The 20574-nt window shown below is 37.8% G+C and overlaps 1 protein-coding gene across 9 annotated transcripts in view; it reads left to right on the top strand.

The window, feature by feature from the left end:
* CADPS2 (calcium dependent secretion activator 2) overlaps nucleotides 1–14111 on the top strand; it is a 568074-nt gene extending 553963 nt beyond the window's left edge. For all 9 annotated transcript variants that reach the window (XM_019031559.4, XM_019031557.4, XM_055347443.2 and 6 more), the window contains 2 exons: nucleotides 6966–7070; nucleotides 12191–14111. In XM_019031559.4, coding sequence (XP_018887104.3) covers nucleotides 6966–7070; nucleotides 12191–12364 — 279 coding nt within the window. In that variant the 3' untranslated portion in view covers nucleotides 12365–14111. The remainder of the gene's footprint in view (nucleotides 1–6965; nucleotides 7071–12190) is intronic.
* The last annotated feature ends 6463 nt before the right edge of the window (nucleotides 14112–20574 follow it).

Genomic DNA, 20574 nt, shown 5'->3' with positions numbered 1-20574 from the left:
ATGAAAATTGCCCTGAATATGACTTTATTCAACATGGAAAAAAGCAACATGAATCACATGCTTCTCTGTTCTGATTGAAAAAAAAAAAAAAGATGATGAAGAAAGTCACATAGAGTTCTACTATGGAAGAACCAAGGATCGTCTTTCCACATTACATTGTTTTGCTACAGTAGAACAAATATTTTCCAGTGTTTTTAATCATTATGGTATATAGCACTTTAAAATGAGTCTTAAGAGAGTATATGAGATATATAATGTAATAGCCATTTGACTGGTTATCCCAATAGGGAGTGTGATTCTTCAAAGAATTTATTTACATTGTATATTACATTATTGGATTTACAGATACATTTAACCTTTAGAAATGTGGATTGCTTCAACCTGCAAAAAAATTGAATGGGCTTTTTTGGAAATAATTAATAGGTACCTTCTCTATTTGTGCATAATCCTATGTTGCAGTGACTGTCAGTAAGGACCACAAATGCTAATGACACTTTTCCTAGTTTTATTCTGCTAGAAGCACCGAACTACTCTTAAGAATCAAAAGTGTTATTGACAAAACAGAAATCCAGATGTCCTTCTAAAGAGAAGTGAAATAACACAGGAGTTATGAGCACAGACTCTGGAGTATAAATATAAGATATAAATCTTTACCCTACCACTTCATTGTATAAACTTGAATAAGTAAATTGCTTAATCTAAACTCAGTTTTGTGCCTCTGTAAACTCAGTTTCCAGATATGCAAAATGGGAATAATTACACCCACTTCATCAAGGTTATCATAAGAATTAAATGAATTATTTGTTTGTTTTTTTGTTTTGTTTTGTTTTGTTTTTTGAGACAGAGTCTCGTTGTATCAACCAGGCAGGAGTGCAGTGGCGTGATCTCAGCTCACTGCAACCTCCACCTCCCAGGTTCAAGTGATTCTCCTGCCTCAGCTTCCCAAGTAGCTGGGATTACAGGCACACGCCACAGCACCCAACTAATTTTTTGTATTTTCAGTAGAGATGAGGTTTCACCATGTTGGCCAGGCTGGTCTCCAACTCCTGGCCTCAAGTGATCCACCCACCTCTGCCTCCCAAAGTGCTGGGATTACAGGCACTGGCCTAAATGAAATTTTAACTGAATCACTTGAACTTCTTATGAAGGATAAAATAAATATCAGATGCCTTTATAATTAGAATTCATAAAAATAATACTAATAAAAACAGTATCTGTAATTCACAGTTCTTTATAAATCTCATTCCTCAGTATACTTTATTGTTTCATTTTTATGTCTATACATTAAGAGGCCAGATGAATAAGTTAAAAAAAAATAACAGACAATAGAAAGTTCTGGAACTCTAGATGATTTTTCTTTATTCTGGAAGAATAAAGCTGTATTGAAGCAACATATAAAAACAGAATGACAACTGGGTTTTTCTCTTCCATTCATTTTTACAAGAATCACAAGCTCATCATGCCTTTTCCTCTAAGTCAAATTTAAACTCACAGTATTTCTATAGAGCATTCAAATCTTAGTATTTTAAAGATAGATTCATATAATCTGCCCCGCATATTACAGATGAGAAAGCTGAGACATAGAGAAGGTGCGTAACAGACTCAATCAAGCAAACAGTAGCATAAAAAGGGGCTAGCACTGCCCACCCTCACGGGGTCTGCATTTGTGTTCTTCTCTGGTGTGTTGACAACCAGCCCACGGCTGCCATGTCCAGATGCAAGTCTCTTCTCTTCCCCCACCATGAGTGCCTCTGGATTGAGCTGGGAATGTTGATTGGCATAGGTTGGGTTAAACACTTCCTGTATTTTTAAACCTAATAGGCTGGTTTCACTTTTCCTTAAATATAGCCCTTACTCCTATTCCAATCCAGGAAACTATTCACACTCAGAACTTGCAAAATGCTTGTGCCTGGGGGTCTGGTTTTATGGAACCCGGGTATGATAGTTTCAGTGGGGTGCCTTGAACAGGGTAGAAAAACCTTGACATTATTATATTAAATTTACCATTAATATAACATTTGCATCTTAGTGTTTAGACATGGGAAATGAGTGAAACAGAGCCACAAATTTAGTTGCATTAAATAGATGTACTGTTGACAAAATGAACACTCAATGTATAATGAAGCATTCATATTTACTTTTTAATATACTGGTGAAATTGTAGTGCATTAATGTTTCTAAATATTTTGTTGCTCTTTACTAAATGATCCTGAAGGGTGGCTTATATTTATCAAATTTATCCAAGCCTTCATCATTTAACAAATATTGTTTGTTCTTTCATTTAACTTTATATTTAAAAGGTATATATTTCCTAAGGTGAGATTTTCTTGACGTTATTTCATTTTAAGACAATGACTCAACTCTTGCCAAACATACAGATTCTTTTGAAATAAATGAAGAAATACATAATCTGGAAACTTAGCCATTTCAGGTCTTAATTCACTAAAAAGTGTTGGTTCTTTGGTTCTTTTTCTTTTCTTTTCTTTGTCACCTATTGAGACAAGCATAGCTGGAGAAGAATAAAAATACATCAACTAGTTGTACCAATTCATAATCAATAAAAAGCTAAACACTTAAGTAGAAAATATATCACAGATTTGTGCCCTAGCGAAGCAGCTATTTTTACCTTGCCATCATCATCAGAAGCCGCATTCTGACAAAAAATCATTTGCTTGAAGCAGCCGTGATATATAAACCCTATGTGGTCTTGTGATTCAGATTTAGGAATATCAGCCTTGGAGGGTCTAAAGGCATTGTGCATTAGTATGTATTGAGACCTCATTCCAGGTGGCAAGCAGCTGGACTTTTTAAAAATAAAACTTCCAAAATAAAGGTGAAGTGCTTGTTTCCAGGCAATACGTGTTATATTTAATTGAATCATCCTCAAAATGTTATAAATTAGGTAAAAAGGAGAGTCGTGCATATTTAATATATTTGTTTTGTATTTCCACTAGTCAACAGAATAATGAAATTCCTTAACTACTTCTCTTTAACTTGCATGAAGAAAGCACGGTATGTTGCTAAATCTCTTTTCACCAGCTCTGCGGAGAAACAACTTTAATCCTTGTTAGAAAATTGCCGAGTCTGGGACTGACAAAGAGCTCATGCTTGTTCTATTGTTAGTGCTCCCCGGCCCCAAGAGCAGAGCCCTTTACAGCTGCGTGGATCCCGCCCGGCTCAGCTGCACTATTTAGGAGATGAGGTTTGTCAATTTCTATTGACAATGGAAAGAGTTTTTCAGGGCCTGTAGCAGTGCTGACACAGTTGGGGATCAATGCCAGCCATTCAGACTGCACCCTCTTTCATTGCTTTGGTTTGTTAATTCAAGACTAAAGGTCCACTGAGGGGGTTCAGGGTGTTTAAGAAAGCTGATGAACTGTTTAAGAAAGCTGATGAACTGCAAGCGTTTATAGCCCTGGTGTGGCAATTTCCATAGTCAGTGGCAACTCCTGGCACTGAGGGAGCTGTGTCCTTGTTGACCCTCTTGTTATTAAAAATGCACAAGTGCTGCGCTTCTCAATATTTCAACACTCTTTCATTGTCAATACCACCTTCTGAGCCCTTCAGCTTGTTGCTTGCTCTAAAGATCTTCTTAGATTGGGTTTGAAAACTTCACCTTAAACACTAGATTAGACTGATGTTCTGTTTTCCGTGCTCCTGTTGATTTGTTGAACCTTCCCAGGGCTGGAAAGCAAGTAGCAGCTTGATGGGGAGACGGGCTGCTAATATGATTTACCAGTCTACAGTCATGCACAATAAGTGTGAATAAATACAGGGGTCTCACAGAGTCAACCCTAGCCTTTCCCTTTCTTCTATTTTTGCTTTAAAAGAGATATCTCAAGAAAATGCAGTGAGTGACGCATGCCCTTACAGGAGCTGAATGAACCACAAAAAGAAGAAAAAAACATATTTTTGCTAAAGTGGTAGGCTGCTGTCATGGATTGATGTAGAAAAAAATTGTAAAATATACACTTACTGCTTTATTCCTGTGTAGACCAAGGCAAAGAATAAAACAGTAATGCCATTCCCATACCTTCTGTGCAAGCTGCGGCACCCCTTCCTTTTCATCCCCTATGGAGAAAAGTGAATGGTCAACCAAGTTGTTTTATAAAATTAACTTTTCCAAAGTGAAAAGGTACTTTCTAACATGGAGACTTTACTGCACATTCACCCTTTTCCAATTTTTTGTTTGGTTTGGTTTGGTGGAGGGGATTGGGGAATGGAGAGAACCTATCTTTGACTTTTTTCTCAGTGTGAGAAAATGGGACCTACCATATTCAGTACTCAAAAGGAGGACGTATTAATCCCAGCACTAGAAATAAGAAAGTGCTAGAGGTTTCTGTCTGGTGGCTTTCATTGTTTGTTTAAGGTGTGTGCGTGCGTGTGTGTGTGTGTGTGTGTGTGTGTGTGTGTGTGTGTCTGCGTTTTACTGTATACAAGAAAGCAGTCATAATGGGATTTTTGTTGTTGTTAGCCTATTCTTAGTGGCAGCAAATATTCTGAGCTAAGTTGCTGCTTTTCCTTAATCATTTGCTTAATTTGAAATGTGTCTTGAAAATGCTTTGACTTAGGAGCCAAAATATACGTTCTTATTTGATAGAATAATTTTTTCTTATTTGATAGAATAATTTTTTTCTTAGAAGCTTTTGCTGATAGAACAATTTATTGTCCTTCAAAGTAAGATGACGATAAATAGCTTAAACATTTTACTTAATAATAGTTCTCTTTTTCTGTTTTTGCAGTTAACTTTAGATCATTTTATTCCCAAATTCTTTTTCTCTAAGATTATTTTTCTCTAAAATTATTATTTTGGCATTGTATTAAATAAGTTATATATAAATGATTTCTGTGTTACATTATATGTCTTTTCAATTATCACTTAATTATAAGTACCATTTTATATATAATGGAAAAATGAAGTTAATTTTAAATTATATAAGGATTTTCAAGAACATAAAGATGCATATAGAGTAATTTTAAGACAGTTTTTTCATTTCCCTCAAATTTATACAACTTACCAAGTTACAGTAACTGTGCAGTCTAACAGAGTAACTAGTATGTTATGTTAGGCTTCGTAAAATATGTATAGTTTCTCTCCTTCAACAAGAAAGAAATATTTACTATCCCTTGCAAAATAACTGTAATTTTTAAGAGTCACATCCATTATGACAATATTTTCACTTTCAAATTATCTAGAGTGTGGTGTGGTAGAAGGGCCTCAATTGACTGTACTCATATTCAATATCACCAATACTTGTGAGTGAGTGCCTGTATTAAAATAGAAATCAAGAAGTTGAAGCTGTAAATTATTTTAAATAAGTAGCATAGAATTTAGTGTCGGAAATTAAAGTATCTATAAAAGATTTTGAGATTTAACGTGCCAGTTAAAGTATTGAATTTACTGGAAGTTTACTTTTTTAAGGATTTTGGAGTATGACTGTCTTGTTTTATAGAACTGCTGAAATTTTTACATGTCCTGAATATTAAGAAAGTGCTCATTAGGAAGGAGCAAAATTAGATACAGGTATAACATATTTTTAAAAAATCATGGTCCATCTCACATTTTTAAAACTTGAAGCTTTTATTTATCCATTTGATTGCTATTATTTAGTATATCAGTTATCCATTTAAATTAGCTTATCTCATTTGATGCATATATGTTCATTATACTAACAAATTAATAGAAATAAGCATGGTAAAATGTAAAATTCATTTTTTAATTTATACTTAAAATACCATTTCTTGTTAAACTAAATTGTATTGGATCAATGTTAATAAATATAAATCCAGATGAATTTCAGACTTGGATCAGTGAAAATTTATTTTAGAAGTTGAATTTATGGTTTTATTATGTAGAGAAAATTTTTTTTCTAATTTTTTTTCGGTGTTTAAATTCTTAAGAACGTATGCACACACATATGTGATCTGGACTGTCATTATGTTTGTGTATACAAGCAAGGCACAAAATCTCCTGTCTTTCAAAACTCTTTTGTCATTTTCTAAATGCTGAGTGGACATTGATATTTCTCACTTTTATCTGAATGAGTAGCATTATTCTTAGAGTGTTATCTAAACCTAGCTCTGAATCACTGTGTCCCTTAAAAATGTTATTTGTAATGGCAGATTGTCTTTTTTTGAAAATAGGAACAATATTTTCTTTTACTAGACTGACAGACATATAGGAGCAGAAAATTGCATTAAAGAAGAATTTCAGTTTTTCTCTTAAGAGAGTTGTAATAAACAGAAAAATTATGGACCCTCCAAAAATACAAAATGAAACACATCCTTTTCATTCATAATTTGCTCAACTGACACCTATTTTGTGATTCTTACAAAAATTCAATCTTGATAATGTTTCTTCCTAAGATCTCAATAAATCTTTACTTTAGATGGTTTTAAAAGAGCTTGGTAAATATTTAATTGATAAAGCTGTGATTGAGGATTACTGTTTAAGTTGTAGATTTTTTTTTTGCCATCACTACTTTAAAATGTAATTTTAGGTATTGACTACATGACTTATAGCATAACACATCTTCTTTTTGATTTTTATTTAACATGCAGGCTAATAGAAAATTTTCCTTTGAGAATAATTTACCTCTTTTTTCCTGCTGCTTGGCTGTCCATTCAGTCCTATAACATGTATTTAGGATCCTTTGTTATTTACAAATTACAAAGCAGGCCACTAGGCTGCAAAGTGCAAAAACACTGTTTCCGTGAATATGTTACAGCTGAAAGACTGTAACGTTAATTCATTTAAAGAACAGCCTAGGTCAACTTAACAGATTTTCTAGCAAAGCATACAATTCTGTTAACAGGAAATTATAGCATTATTGACTTCAAGTGCTGATCTGTGGTCATTTCAGAGTGTTTTATTACCCCCTCATTATCGAATCTGTTAAATGAATACTGCAGAGGTTGTTTTCTTTTTTTGTTCTCCTCCCCTGTGCCCCAATTCTCCCTTCTAGCAATGGTACAGCAGTTCCATGAAAGTCATTTGTGTGTGGTTGACTGATAGATTAGACCTCCAACTCCATATTTACCAGCTGAAGACGCTCATCAAGATTGTGAAGGTAAACAAAATGTGTTTAGATATGAATTGCCCACTAAGCTATAAGGAATAATGGCAAGATACTGACATACAAGAAAACTGTATTTGATGTAACTAAAAAGTATCACTTATTAGCAATGATGTGCTACTGTTTACTTCCATGTTTAGTTAGATTAATAAATGAACATAAATTTATCTTTTTTGCACTAATAAAAAAAATTTGCTAGCAAATACTCACAGTTTGAGATTACATACATAAAGCCCCAGCACAGTTACCTGAAGGAAGTAGGTTCACAATAATTTTACATTAATTTTCTTAAGCATATGAATGTTTTATCATAATACAATTACTTCATATTTATTAGGATCATATATCATTGTGAGGGCTTTTGTACTATATTTGCCAGAAGAATAAGGAGAGTCTCAGTTATTTTATTATATGCTGGTACGAAAGTAATACATTGTCATTGCCCAAATCCTTTTGGAAGCATGCCCCTTCTTATATGTGTAAAAGGTAATCAGTTTGAGTGTTGGAGACCACCCAAAACTACTGACATAGACATCACATAAGTTCGGCAAGGCCATTTTGACTTTAGCTCTTCAAGAGAAAAGCTAATAAATTACATGTCATATTTAGTGAGTAAGATCTATAAAATAATATATTATGCATAATTTTTCACACTTTGTAAATTCTAATGTAAGCACAAAATTTACCCCAAGTTTAACCTTTTCTTAAAATTGGGACAGAAATTTCACCTTATGGCAGAAAACATAACTCTAAGCTATTGAGAATCACCTGTTTATTTAAACAAAATACCTTTACTTTCATTATAGTACCATTTATTAGTAGTATATATGTGTGTATGTACCCACACACATAATGTGTATATATATGAGTATACACAGTAGTTTGCAAAGTGTCATTCCTCACCTACCACTATCATCATCACCTGGGAACTTGTTAGAACCACAAATTCTTGGGCCCCACCCCAAACCTACTGAATCAGAAATTCCGAGGGTGGAACCCAGTAATCTATAGATTAACAAGTCCTCCAGATGGTTCTAATACATGAAAACATGCTAAAGTTTTCAAAGACCCACTGTGTTACAACATTAAAAGATGTTTCTAGCCACATTAAAATATTTTCTTTATTCCTTTGGTTCCTACAGTCTAATTAGAATACAAATTATTTTTATGCCTGCTTGTTAATCTTGTTAGGCCCACAAATAGGAAAGTTCTGTTCCAAAGTCAGAAATTGGCAAATCTACTGGAAAGTAGAACCAGACCTAAAATGCCACAATAATAGCAATTATGATTACTCATAAATAACAAGTAAAATTATAGCCACTCACAAAATTTTAATACTATAGCTACACATTACATGTCAATGGAGAAAATAATTTTGATCCAGAACACTTCTTATATGGTGTTATTTATTTTACAAAGAAACTGAAAGGACAATATGATAGGTTCATAATTGGCTTAGTTCTCCATTGTTTCTTGTTTCTATAAATGTGACTTGAAGAGCTTTCAAATGAAGTTTGTTCTTCAGAAAAGAGAGTCAGGATCATGTATTTGCCATATGTATATATATATATATATATATATATATATACATATGTATATAATATGCATATATATACACATACATAACAGTTCTACTTTATGCAGTGAATAATATTACAATTAGCTGTTTATCCTTATGATAAACCATATTTTCAAGCTAATGCCTACTGTGTTCAGGATTTCAGAAGTTACATATTCAGCCTCCTGGTGTTAGCTGATAGATTATTAAGCTCTTTGTTTTGAGAATAACAGTCTCCACATTAGCCCATGATTTGTTTCTTTCAAAGTTATTCCTCATTTCCACACATCTTTATAGTTAAAGATTAAGCAAGAGTGAAATTTTTTCATTTTATTGAGGTATAATTTAAAAGTAAAAATTTTTATATACTCAAGATATACAGTGTGACTTATTAATGTATACTTGAAATTTGCTAAGAGAGTAGATCTTAAGTATTCTCACTAGTGAATATTTTAGCATAAAAGAACAATAATTTTATTAATTATATAGTGACATTTCCATTGTACTGTAAGTCAGTATATCTTCTTTAATATATTCTTCCTAATGATCAATAATTGACCAATAAATATGAAATTAATTTTCATGAATATGTTTGATTTTCCATGTTTTACTTTTCACAGGCAAGTCTCCAGGCTTAGCCAATGTGTTCTTGGGCTGATACATTTAATCAAGTCATAGGGCTCTATTTAATAATTAGAAATAATTATTTTCACAATAAAACTCAAAGTGAATTAATAATTTAATGTTCTAATTGTTTTTTCTACTTTGAATATAAACAGACTTTTAGCCAATTTCATACATAGATTCATTATTCTTCAGAACTTACATGGTTTTGCTTATAATGATCATTTCCCAGTGAATTTAAGAAGCTGTTGAATAACACATGCAGAGAATTGTGAAGGCCCATAACCAGACTTTCCTTCCATCCAGGTCACTTAGACTTGGCCTGCATGGTTCAGCAGAGTAGTGTATTCTACCCAGGATCCAAACTACTTGCCTTTAGCAGTCTTGTCCTTACTACTCACAGGGATTGCCATTCTTCTATGCCCATGGAGACCTAGATGCCATCAAAATTTATGTAATAGCCAACTTTACCCTGAACAAAGACACTTATACACCAATTGGTTCATTCATGTTGCACACTAAGAAAAAAACAAATCCCAGAAAGGGTTACACAAAACATTAAAGACTGAAATTATTTGCAAAGTTTTTACCTTAGAATGATTTTTTGGGGAAGGGGAAAAGTGAAACCCTCAAATACTCAAAATGGTTGTGTTTGTGTTCTCCATAGTGGCCACATGACATTAAATGCAGTTAACATAAATCACCTGCTTCTTTTGCTAGGAGAGAAAAAGTGAACAGAACTCTGTGGCAGGCACTTGTCTTAAGCAAGGGCCAACCAAACCTTTGTGGAAGCCACAGGGAACATCCAAGTGTCAATAACATTTTATGAATTCTAAAGACAGAGAAAGAGATTGCAAGGCTATCTGCCTAGTACCTCACCCAACCGGTTATTGCTTGCTAATTGAATAAGAAAGCGGCCTTAATTATATAAAAATTAGAAAGCCTTCAGGACTGCAGATCCACAGTTCAAATCTGCTCTGGCCAACTTACTGGTAATTAAGCTAAGTCAAAGGAAAGTCATTCCAATAAAATAAGAAAGTTGAACTCAAAAACTCAGTATATAATTGTTAGTGGAACAATAATACTTTACATTAGATGCATCATCTGTAGGTGAATACTTTATGTTTGACATGTTTAATTACAAGAGAGTTATAGGAATAAACACAAATCTTTGTGGTAATAATGCCATGTTTATCAGTTTCCAGATTATCTAGACAAAACATACCTTTCAGAATTATCTCACTGGTTCTGATGCAAGTTACAGTGAGTTTTGGTGTAAGAGAGTACTACCTTAGTCATAATAACTTATGACTTAGAATGAGCTTATTATGACAAAATTATATCCCACAAAATGAAATATCTTGATTTGTTATTCCCCATTTAACTAACTGAACTTTTTCTCCTACTTTAAAAATCAGTGGTGATAAAATACCAGTCATGTTTAGCTGCAGAAAATTATATGTGAAGAAGATTACACTTTAAAAAGTGAACATGGCTGAGTGCAGTGGCTCACGCCTGTAATGCCAGCACTTTGGGAGGCTGGGGTGGGTGGATTACCTGAGTTCAGGAGTTTGAGATCAGTCTGGCCGATAGAGTGAAACCCCAAAAACACAAAAATTAGCTGGGCATGGTGGCATGTGCCTGTAATCCCAGCTACTCGGGAGGCTGAGGTGGGAGAATCACTTGAACTGGGGAGGCGAAGGCTGCTGTGAGCCAAGATTGTGCCACTGCACTCCAGCCTGGATGACACAGTGATACTCCATGTCAAAATAAAAACAAAAAAAAAGGAAAGAAAAAAGTAAACATGGCCAGGCACAGTGGCTCAGGCCTGTAGTCCCAGCACTTTGGGAGGCTGAGATGTGAGGATCATTTGAGGCCAGGGGTTCAAGACCAGCCTATGCTACATGGCAAGACCTTGTCTCTACAAAAAAATTTAAAAGTTAGCCGAGCGCAGTAGCACACACCTGTGGTCCTAGCTGCTCAGGAGGCTAAGGTGGCAGGATTGCTTCAGCCTGGGAGGTCGAGGCTGCAGTAAGCAATGATCACACCGCTGTACTCCAGCCTGGGTAAGAGAGTGAGACCTGTCTCAGTCAATCAATCAGTCAATCAATCAGTCAATGTAAACATAAGGGAAACATTATAGATTAATATTTTAAGTGCCACAGAAAAATATTTTTGGGTTTTGTTGTTGTCTTGAAAATCATTGTACAAACAATAACATGGTACTCTATTTTTGATACATAATACAGCAAATTTTAATGTATTCTTTTAAGAAAAAATGTAAATACTTGTTTTGCTATCCCATCTATGGAAGCTTTATGTCAGAATTTGGCACTTCACATCCCAAGGGAATTTCAAAAGAAAAGGGCAAAATTCATCCAGACATTTAGATGTACACAAATTTTTACCCAGTAGTACATGTAAATAAATTTTATAATTCACTGAAATGCTGAAAATGTGAACTTCTTTTACCGATAATAGGATTAATCTTCTTCCTCCACACAACTGACCCCTCAAAATTAATGCATTTTATAAAATATAATGTATTTTTCAATATTAAAGGAAAGCCCCCTCAATTAAAAAAACTAATAATTTCTTATTAAAAACTTACATAGGTACATATTTTATTTTTGCTACAGGTTGTTCAAAAGGTAAATTGTGTGCAATTAGTAATGTTCTGAGGGGAAAGTGAATTTGTCATCTGATAGTAACAACATTTTGATGTAGTCATAGTAATTGTAGTTTGAAGCAATAGCCAGTCTGTCATTCCATTTGCTCCCCAGAAATACACCAAGAAGATGATTGGCATGGACAGCCACATGAACCTATCAGTGGATTCCCCAAGATCATTTTTGAAATGTCAACTGAGTATATATCTATGTACATACATATAATCTAAGTGACCTAAGCAAATTTTCTCTTCTTTCTTCAGAAAACCTACAGGGACTTTCGATTGCAGGGTGTGTTGGAAGGAACACTGAACAGTAAGACTTATGATACTGTGCACAGACGTTTAACAGTAGAGGAGGCCACAGCCTCTGTTTCAGAAGGAGGAGGACTTCAGGGCATTACTATGAAAGACAGTGACGAAGAAGAAGAAGGCTGATATCACACAGCTTTGCAGAAGGAAGGAAGACCTTGATCGACATTGTTTTTTATTTTTTTAACCTTGTCCTTGTAATTGCATTCATTGTTTGTTTTGGCCAAATAAAAATGCTTGTATTTCTTTAAAAAGTAAGCCTGAATGTAGAGTAAAAGGGGAAATGCCAAGATTTTGGGTTTTTTTTGTTTTCTTTTGTTTTTTGTTGTTTGTTTGTTTGTTTGTTTTTTTGGAGAAGAGCATCCTCTTTTGTGTAGTTTGACCTAAAAATGAACCTTGGCTCTGCTTGTGATTAGAACATGAACTTTTTTTTTAAAAGAAGATTTGAGCATTTTTCTGTAATCACATCAAAATGATGTTTTCTGTGTAAAGCGAGATACATATTTCTCATAATGCAGCATTGTGAGAAGTCAGTTCGGACCACTGCACCAACACTATCGTATCCTTGTTAAAATGGTGTGTACCTTACAAATTATAATTTATGTGCCAGGTTTGTTTTGTACTTAATTTGCTATTATTGTGATATGTATAAAATATTTAATCTTGGTTCTTAGTACTTTGAATTGGTCTACAGGTATATTCCTGGGATGAAAGGATTGCCAAACCCAAATATAGACTAGATTATCCAATGGGTTTGTGTCTTTGTTCCATTCTCAACATTTCTTCTTTCAACTATAAGTAATCCCCAGGTGTGGGGTAGCAAGTGTGCTTCCGTCAAGATACCGTATTCTCCTGCTCCAGTATAACAGCTTGCAGGCAATAAAAATCTATTTGCTCATAACTACTTCTGTATTTATTAGACTTATATAGAGCAAATGCAGTAAAAGAGGTTTGCAGTGTTTCAAACATCCCAACTATCTGACTCTGTGTTTTTGTTTCTTGAGTTGTTTGTTTGTTTTGTTTGTAATATTTTGTTTTTAATCAAATGAGTAAAAGATAGTAACACTGACTGTTCTTTGTACCTAATAGGCACATACATTGTTAAAAGAATTACTATGACAACGTATTTCCATAGCAGAGGAAATATATATTTCATATATTATTAGTTAATATTAGTAATCAATGTTAACTAATAATTAGTAATATTAGTAATATTACCTAGTAATTCACATTAGTAGTGGTTCTCTCAAAATATTTTCTTGCTAGGGTTTGAGAGATAATTGTATTATGTTGTGTAAGTTCTCTATGAATTATTTTTGTAATATTTCCCAAAACATATTGGCAGATTCTGCTACTGCATTTATTAATAAGTAATTTTTAAATGAAGGCAGTTAATGCAAAATAAGTGGAGGTATCCCTGAATTTATGAAAACGTTTGTTCTGAAACTTTAGAAATGAAACAACTTGGACCTCCAGATTCGTTCTCCCATGGTGTAATAAGTGGTCATTAGGTACCTAGACTAGCCTTAAAAATCTATTTAATCTACAGTTACTATTTATCATTGTTTTGGCTCATTTTCTGGGCCCTAGGGCTAAGATAACAAACAAGGAAATTTCTTCCTTCTTCCGGGATTAAAGACTAACTCTGCCAACTCACTATCTTTGAAAGGCAGTTTGGGAATGTTCTCCCTCCTTTTCTTCTCTATTCACACACCAAATACTCTTTTCTCCAAACCCTCAAATGTCCAGTCATGCTATCCCAAACTCTCCAATGGCACCATCCCTAAGCTTGCTGTTCCACGACACATTGCTCTGTACTTAGTAATTACCACCCTTCTTTTCCTTTCAATAAAATGTCCATTTCCTTGATACAGATCATCTCCAAATAATGCATCCCTTTTGTCCTGAAGTGTAACTAACTGATGACCTCAAATGTATTAAAAGTCGGCCTTTGTTAAAGAAAAGTTTATTTACTCTAAGAAATGACAGCTAACAGAATTCAGAAATAAAGAAGAAAAGCAGTTGCTGCAGGGGAAAGTATTTGGGGCCTGGAGGTTCTTGCTGCTGACCTGGCCTGTTTAACCTGCCCATTGGCCTCCTTGGCTGGTCAGCCTCTTTGAGGTTCTTTCCAGATTTTTATGTTCTCTGCTACTTCCCTTCTACACCCAGGAGAGTCCTAAAAGCTCGTTCCCTACTCTTCACCCACAGTGGCTTCCAAAGCAAAGGCAATAGCAGTCAGGCAGGTAGTGGAGCTACTTGCATCCTTATGAGAAAATCGGAGACCAACCTTTGATCCATAAAAAAGATGTATGAAAAAAATTCATAAAGTAACTGAAAAATAATGAAAAGTGATTTTTAAGTTTTTCCTCCAAACTAACTGCAAATTGAACTAATTGCAAAGTGCTTGAAATGACTTAATAATTGTTCATTGATGGGTATAACTATTTGGATGAACACCCAAGCATCTGTCTATTAAAGGATGCCACATCTTATGTGGTATTACTCTTTTTAAAGTATTATTTTTTAAGAAAATGGATTTAGTCAAAAGCCTAACAACTCTTGCAGAATTTTCTAAGTGAAAATTTAGTCTAAAAAGAAATAGCTATACCCGTCTAAATGATTTGGGGGAAGGGCAAACAGGTACATTATTTGGACAGTTTCCTTAGTGTTGCAGGAGATAATAATTAATACCGTCTATCATCCAACCGGAATGGGTTTGTTAAATAATACGTCAAGAAGGAAAATTTTTTCAAACACTTGAAGAAAAAAAATAATAATAATGCCTATTCCTGGAAAGGGAAAGAACCATGCAGAGCTTAATGTAAACCTCTTGGCTCCAGCAGTGGGTCTTTCTTGTATTCACTGATTTTTCCACTTGAATTCTCTTTAGTCCTTGCTCATTGTCCCTCTCTCAGGAGAAGGGAGTTCCCGCTTCTTTTGCAATAAACGCCCGGTCAAAGCGTCTATGTGCTGCCACCCCGCCACCCAGGGTCACAGTCCAGCCTGGCCTGGCGCCGCCCTCCGCCCGCAGCTACCGGCGGTGAGAGGGTCCACCGGCTCCTTGAAGGTGTGCTTGAGAGGGAAAGAGGTCACTCAGCCGTCGTTGCTCAGAGATCCTCGAAGCCCTCTTGCGCTGCCGCGGTCTGCCTCCGGAGAGGGCCTGGGGACAGCAGGCGCGGGGACCGGACCGAGCAAGCACGGAATTCACAGGAACCCCGCGCCCCCGAGCTCGGACCCGTCCTTCTGATCCCCGCCAGCCCGCGTGGAAGGGCTCGCGGGGGGAGATTAGGGCAAGAGCTTGGTGGCTTTTATTTCTTATTCCCAAAACAGAAAATGGAAATATCCCGGTCCGGGTCCTTAAAGGGAGGTGATAGATCGATGTTCCGGAGAGATGTTCGCGCTCGACTGGCGGCGGGGCATCTGCGCGCCGGGATAGCAGCCCAGCCTGCCAGCTTGCGCTCTGCGCCTCTCGGCTCTCAGCAGCTCCAAGTCCCCGCCACAGCCCTCCGCCACCCACCCCACTTTTGTGAAGAAGTTGGAGGCCTGGCGTGTGGGGTTTCCGGGAGGCCGGTGGTCATCCAATCTTTACATAGAGTTCCCCTACGACCATCACCGGTACCCTGTACCAGTACTATGCAAGGAAACGAAGTCGTTAATGCGCCTCCTTTTCCCTTCAAGTCCTGCTCGCAGTAACCTTCGAGGAAAAGCCGCGACCCATTTGGCCCCCGAACTTTGCTACAGATGGAGTCGCGTCCACAGGCCTGGGCGGCCGGGCAGTAGCGGAGAGGGGTTGAGAGCAGCGGCGCCCTCGAGGCGCATGGCTGGGCAGGTGCCCCAGCAGGAGCTCAGAGCGAGCCTTTCTCTGGGATACCCCAGCTTCGGATTGAAGATGGGGAGCAGGGCTGCCTTAAGCTGTTCTCCTCTGTGGCATTGAGTAAAATATTAAGGGAGTAGAGGCGAGAGCAAAACTCTGAACCTGGGTTCCAGATGTCACCAGAGGGTCAACTGCTCATTGGCTTTCAGGGAGTAGTCACCGGAGTGCGAGCATGTGCCACTGAGAGATGAGGAGGTGAGGGAAGAATTCGGTATGTTTCCCAAGTGAAGAAGACCTCCGATTTTACTACCCAGATTTGGGTGTACCTGACAGCAGCTTGGACAACCGCAGAGCCCCAAGCTTGGAGTCAGAAAGTCTGGGTTTGGATACTAGTAGCCACATCCCTTCCCCAAGTCTGAGCCCTGTGGACTTGGACAAGTTACTCAACCTCTCTGTAAAATGGGCACTTCATAAGGAAGGTTGCTGGAAAGATTAGAGACGTCATAAGTGGTGGACATTATTAACTGTTTCTTAATGTATGAATGGATTCGAAAGAAATCGTGGGAGGCTGGCCTCTGCCAGCATGCACCACCAGTCTCACCGGCCATTCTCTCTGGGGTTGGCACAGGGTCCTTTTGGATCACACGCAGCTCTGAGGATCTTCAGCCTAGCCCCTGGCGTGTCTGTGAACTTGCTAGAATTGTCCAGTTCTCCGGTTATATATATGGCCAGCCCGATGGGAGGAGAGGAGGAGACAGGGAGGGGCAAGGGAACTCTGGTCTCAGAAAGGGCCAGCATCGCTAACAGCAGCCCCTGTAGCTGCGGTTGGGAAGGGAGGTAGCTGGAGATGCGTTATTGAGACCACTTGCAGATTATGTTGGTCAAGGGCTCTGAAATGGGACAGGGATGATCCAGGAGGTGCCAGATCACAAGCGAGGAATCTCAGGCCTCGGCTGTTGTGGTCAGTGCGTTGAGTTCAAGGGAATTTCAGGTGCAAATGGTGTTCATTAATATTTTCCAAGGCTTATGGGAGCCTAGAACGATGTCCTGCGTCCCAATTCAGGGATGCAACAGAAGGATACACTTGGAAACTGCAAGCGGAACAGAGACAGAAAGGCAGAGGGGGCCACACGCTTCAAGGTGGCCCCAGCTGCGGCAACCAAGCACGAGAGAGAGAGAGAGAGAAAGCGCACAAGCGCTTAGGGCGACTGCCAGCACCTACTCCTGCCCGGAGTTGCTGGACTGCAGTACTTCTAGGCTCCCAGGAACACTTGAGCAACGCGGCGGCACAGGGTGGGGCAAGGGTGCGCCCCAGGGTCACAACCCAGCACGTCGGTGGCACGGGAGACGCGCGCCCTGGCGGTCCGGGGGTCTAGCACGCTGTGGCCTTGGGGAGGTAGAAACTGAGCACTCGGGAAAGGGGAAGAGACGGTGCCTGGCATTAAGCTGGGACTGGAGCCACTTGTTTAACCCGACTGGTGGTCTCCACCCCAGTCATTTTTTTAAAGTAGCAAGCAGCAGCTTCTGAGTCCTAGACCCAGTGACTCAATATGATGACGTCTTTTCTCTCCCTGTACTTTGCAATTTTGCAGTGAGGATAGTTGTATTTGTGTGCTTATTTTTTAATAAACGTATTCTAGACTTGTCCCCAATCTCTGTCTCCGTTGACTCTACCTAAGATCAATGATTCTCATATTAAGAGGAAGTGAAGAGTTGGTTTCAAGAACCATCAGACAAAGCAGTTACTCTTCCCATAGCCCTGGCCTAGGGTTGTTTATGGAGCCCCTACACATAGATGACATCAATATTTCCCTGTGCAAAAATTTAGTGTGTCAAATTCTTTTCTACTCTAAATCGATGATTTCCCCTTTAGCACTACATCTCTCTTCTCTCTCTACAAATAACATCTCTTTTGGGTGAGACTGAAAAAAAGGAGACTTGATTAAATGCTGAAGAAATGCTAAAGTTTATTCTGTAGGGCATTTCCTTAATATGCCAAGGAACCAAAACCAATTGTAACTTCGGAAGGAGATTTTAGTAGGGAGGTAGAAAATGTTTCAGTAAAGAAAGTTTCATGGTAAAATGTCACAATCTAACAGGACTGAATCTCAAAAAGTGGAAAGTGTAACATGGAAAGACCAACTGAGGGGGCAGATCATGGGAGAGTAGGGCTTTTTTTTAGGTCCTGCCTGCTGGACAACCGGGTAATAATTTTTTAAAACAACTTCAAAGTTGCTGTATTGAAGAAGCGTATTCATTGTCATTTACTTAAACTCATTTCTTTTGTTACTTCATGTGATTACTAGGTGTGTTCTTTCATAAAATTAGAATAGTCTATAGAAAGTTGATTAATTTTACAAATGCATAACCACTTCTTAAGAAATGAAATCTGCTTTAATCAAATTGGGATTTTGTTTGAAAAGTTTTTGCCAAGGTTTCTTCTGTAGATTCTCCTGAATCTACAGAAGAAACTGTTCCCCCAGGAACACAGTACTGAATATGGGAGAGCAGATGTCTAGGGACAAGGAAAGTGCTTGAGGTTGTGAAAAATACATAGCAAATATGATTCCTGTGTATATTTTAACATTTCCATGTGATTAACCTGAAATCTATCATTGAGCAGAGGAACTGTTTTTAAATCCAATTGTCTGAATAATATTTTGGAAAAATGTATAGCTAACTTTTTAATAAGGTGATAGCCTTTCATATGTAAAGTGGTTTTATTTTAAAATTTCTTTTCAATGTCAATGTCTCCTCTGAATGAAGGGGGCTTTTATTTAATCCCGTTTTACAGAAAAAACAAAGGGGAACAATCACTATCCACTACTCAACAAGGAGTTCACTAGTTGTGTGGCCTTCCTCAAGTTGGGGTACTTGGGCTGGAAGGCCAAGACAGCACCAGAAACTAGCAACATTTATTCTAGTGCTCAAAATGTCCGTGACAAATTGGCCTTCTGCGTGTTTATGAAGACCCTTCTCAGAAAGGAAGACCAGTTGTGTACAATTTCAACAGATAATTGAAGAATCCAGCTTTAAAAGGATACTGAGGAACAGGGTGAATAAAGAGGGTTATATTTTACCCTTGATCAGGGCTGCATTATTAGTGATGAGGTGAGGGCAGAATAGATAGCATACATTTTGAAAAAAAAGTTCACGTTTTCTCATCTTAAGTTCCCATCTATATGTTTTAAATTAAAATCTTTATAAATTTCTTTAAAATAACTGCAAACTACTGATGGATTAGATGAAATGTTAGAGAATATGGCCAACTTTGGGCATGTATTTTGCAGAGAAATGGGAGCCCCAAAAAACTAAAATTCAGAAGGCAAAGAAGGGAGAAGAAACCTCTTTCCCATTTCTGACTTCCAGCCACCACTACTCCCACACTGAAACAATAAGAGTGAAGGGCTCAATTGCGCACCCACTGTGGTGCCATTTACCTTTCCAAGTGACTGTGGGAGTCAGGCTCACTTGGAGGAGGCGCAGCGAGCCTCCTGAGCCTCTGCCCCTCTTAACTAAAACAAGGGGATGCTGGGATCCTACCATCCCTGCCCCTGACTTTCCTTTTGCCCTGTGTCCCAAGGGGAGGTCGGGGGAGGGGGGGAAGGGGGGACTGCAAATAGAGCTCCAAAATTTGAATTACTGGTGGCATCTAGAAGAGTTCAAATGTGGGAAGGAGGGGTTGGGGGATTCAAAAAGCAACTACAGCGATCACATGTATTTTGCTGCTGCTGTGTTTTACTTCTCAGTCCTCTATTTGAGTTGGCAAGTAGGAGTTGAGTTGACAGCAGGGTCTCTCTTTCAGTAGACATTGTGGCCTTCACTTATTTAAGGAAATAATAAATTGGAATTTCCTATTAAAGGGCAATGACTTTGCTTTTAAAATGAAACGCTCATGCCAATCAAATAAAAAGGAAATAGATACTTTGGAGAGTGAAGGACCCCAATTATTACTATGCCTGCACCTTTTGTACACAACATATGCTCTTAAGTTTAAAAAAAAAAATCCTTCACCATTATTCAGAAATCTAAATCAACATTATTAAAGCCAATTTCTCTTTCTCTCCCTTTTTTCTCCTTCCTTTCCTTTCATTTCAACAGTGGTATGAGAGTTCAGATATTCTCTGCCATGAGTAAAAAGCTCTGGAAATCAGCTATTGTGCCAACACCGGGAACATATCCAGGCCCATGGTGCGAAAATGAAATATGTGCTGTTGAATTATTATTTTTGTCCTTAAGGTTTACATCTACACCCTTGTATTATGTAAATTTCTGAGAAGCTGTGAATCACAAGGTTAGATAAAAGAGGGTCCCCCCCAACCCCCTCAACTCTCCCCCTCGTCATCCGTCTTCGCAAGCAACAGGAGCCGACCCATTTAATCTTTGAATGATTCTCAGCCTTGTTCCTTTCTTTTTCCGGCTTTTTACCCCAGACCTCAACTTCCCTTCCCACCCTCGACCCAACGAGCCGGCAGGGGCCAGAGGCCGCGGTTGCAGCCCGGGTCCCCGCAGCTGGCCGCGT

The sequence above is a fragment of the Gorilla gorilla genome, chromosome 6, assembly GCF_029281585.2.
Source record: "Gorilla gorilla gorilla isolate KB3781 chromosome 6, NHGRI_mGorGor1-v2.1_pri, whole genome shotgun sequence".
NCBI classification, from domain to species: Eukaryota; Metazoa; Chordata; class Mammalia; order Primates; family Hominidae; genus Gorilla; species Gorilla gorilla.
Note: the sequence above shows the minus strand (reverse complement) of the source record. Positions and strands in the feature narration are given on the sequence as shown.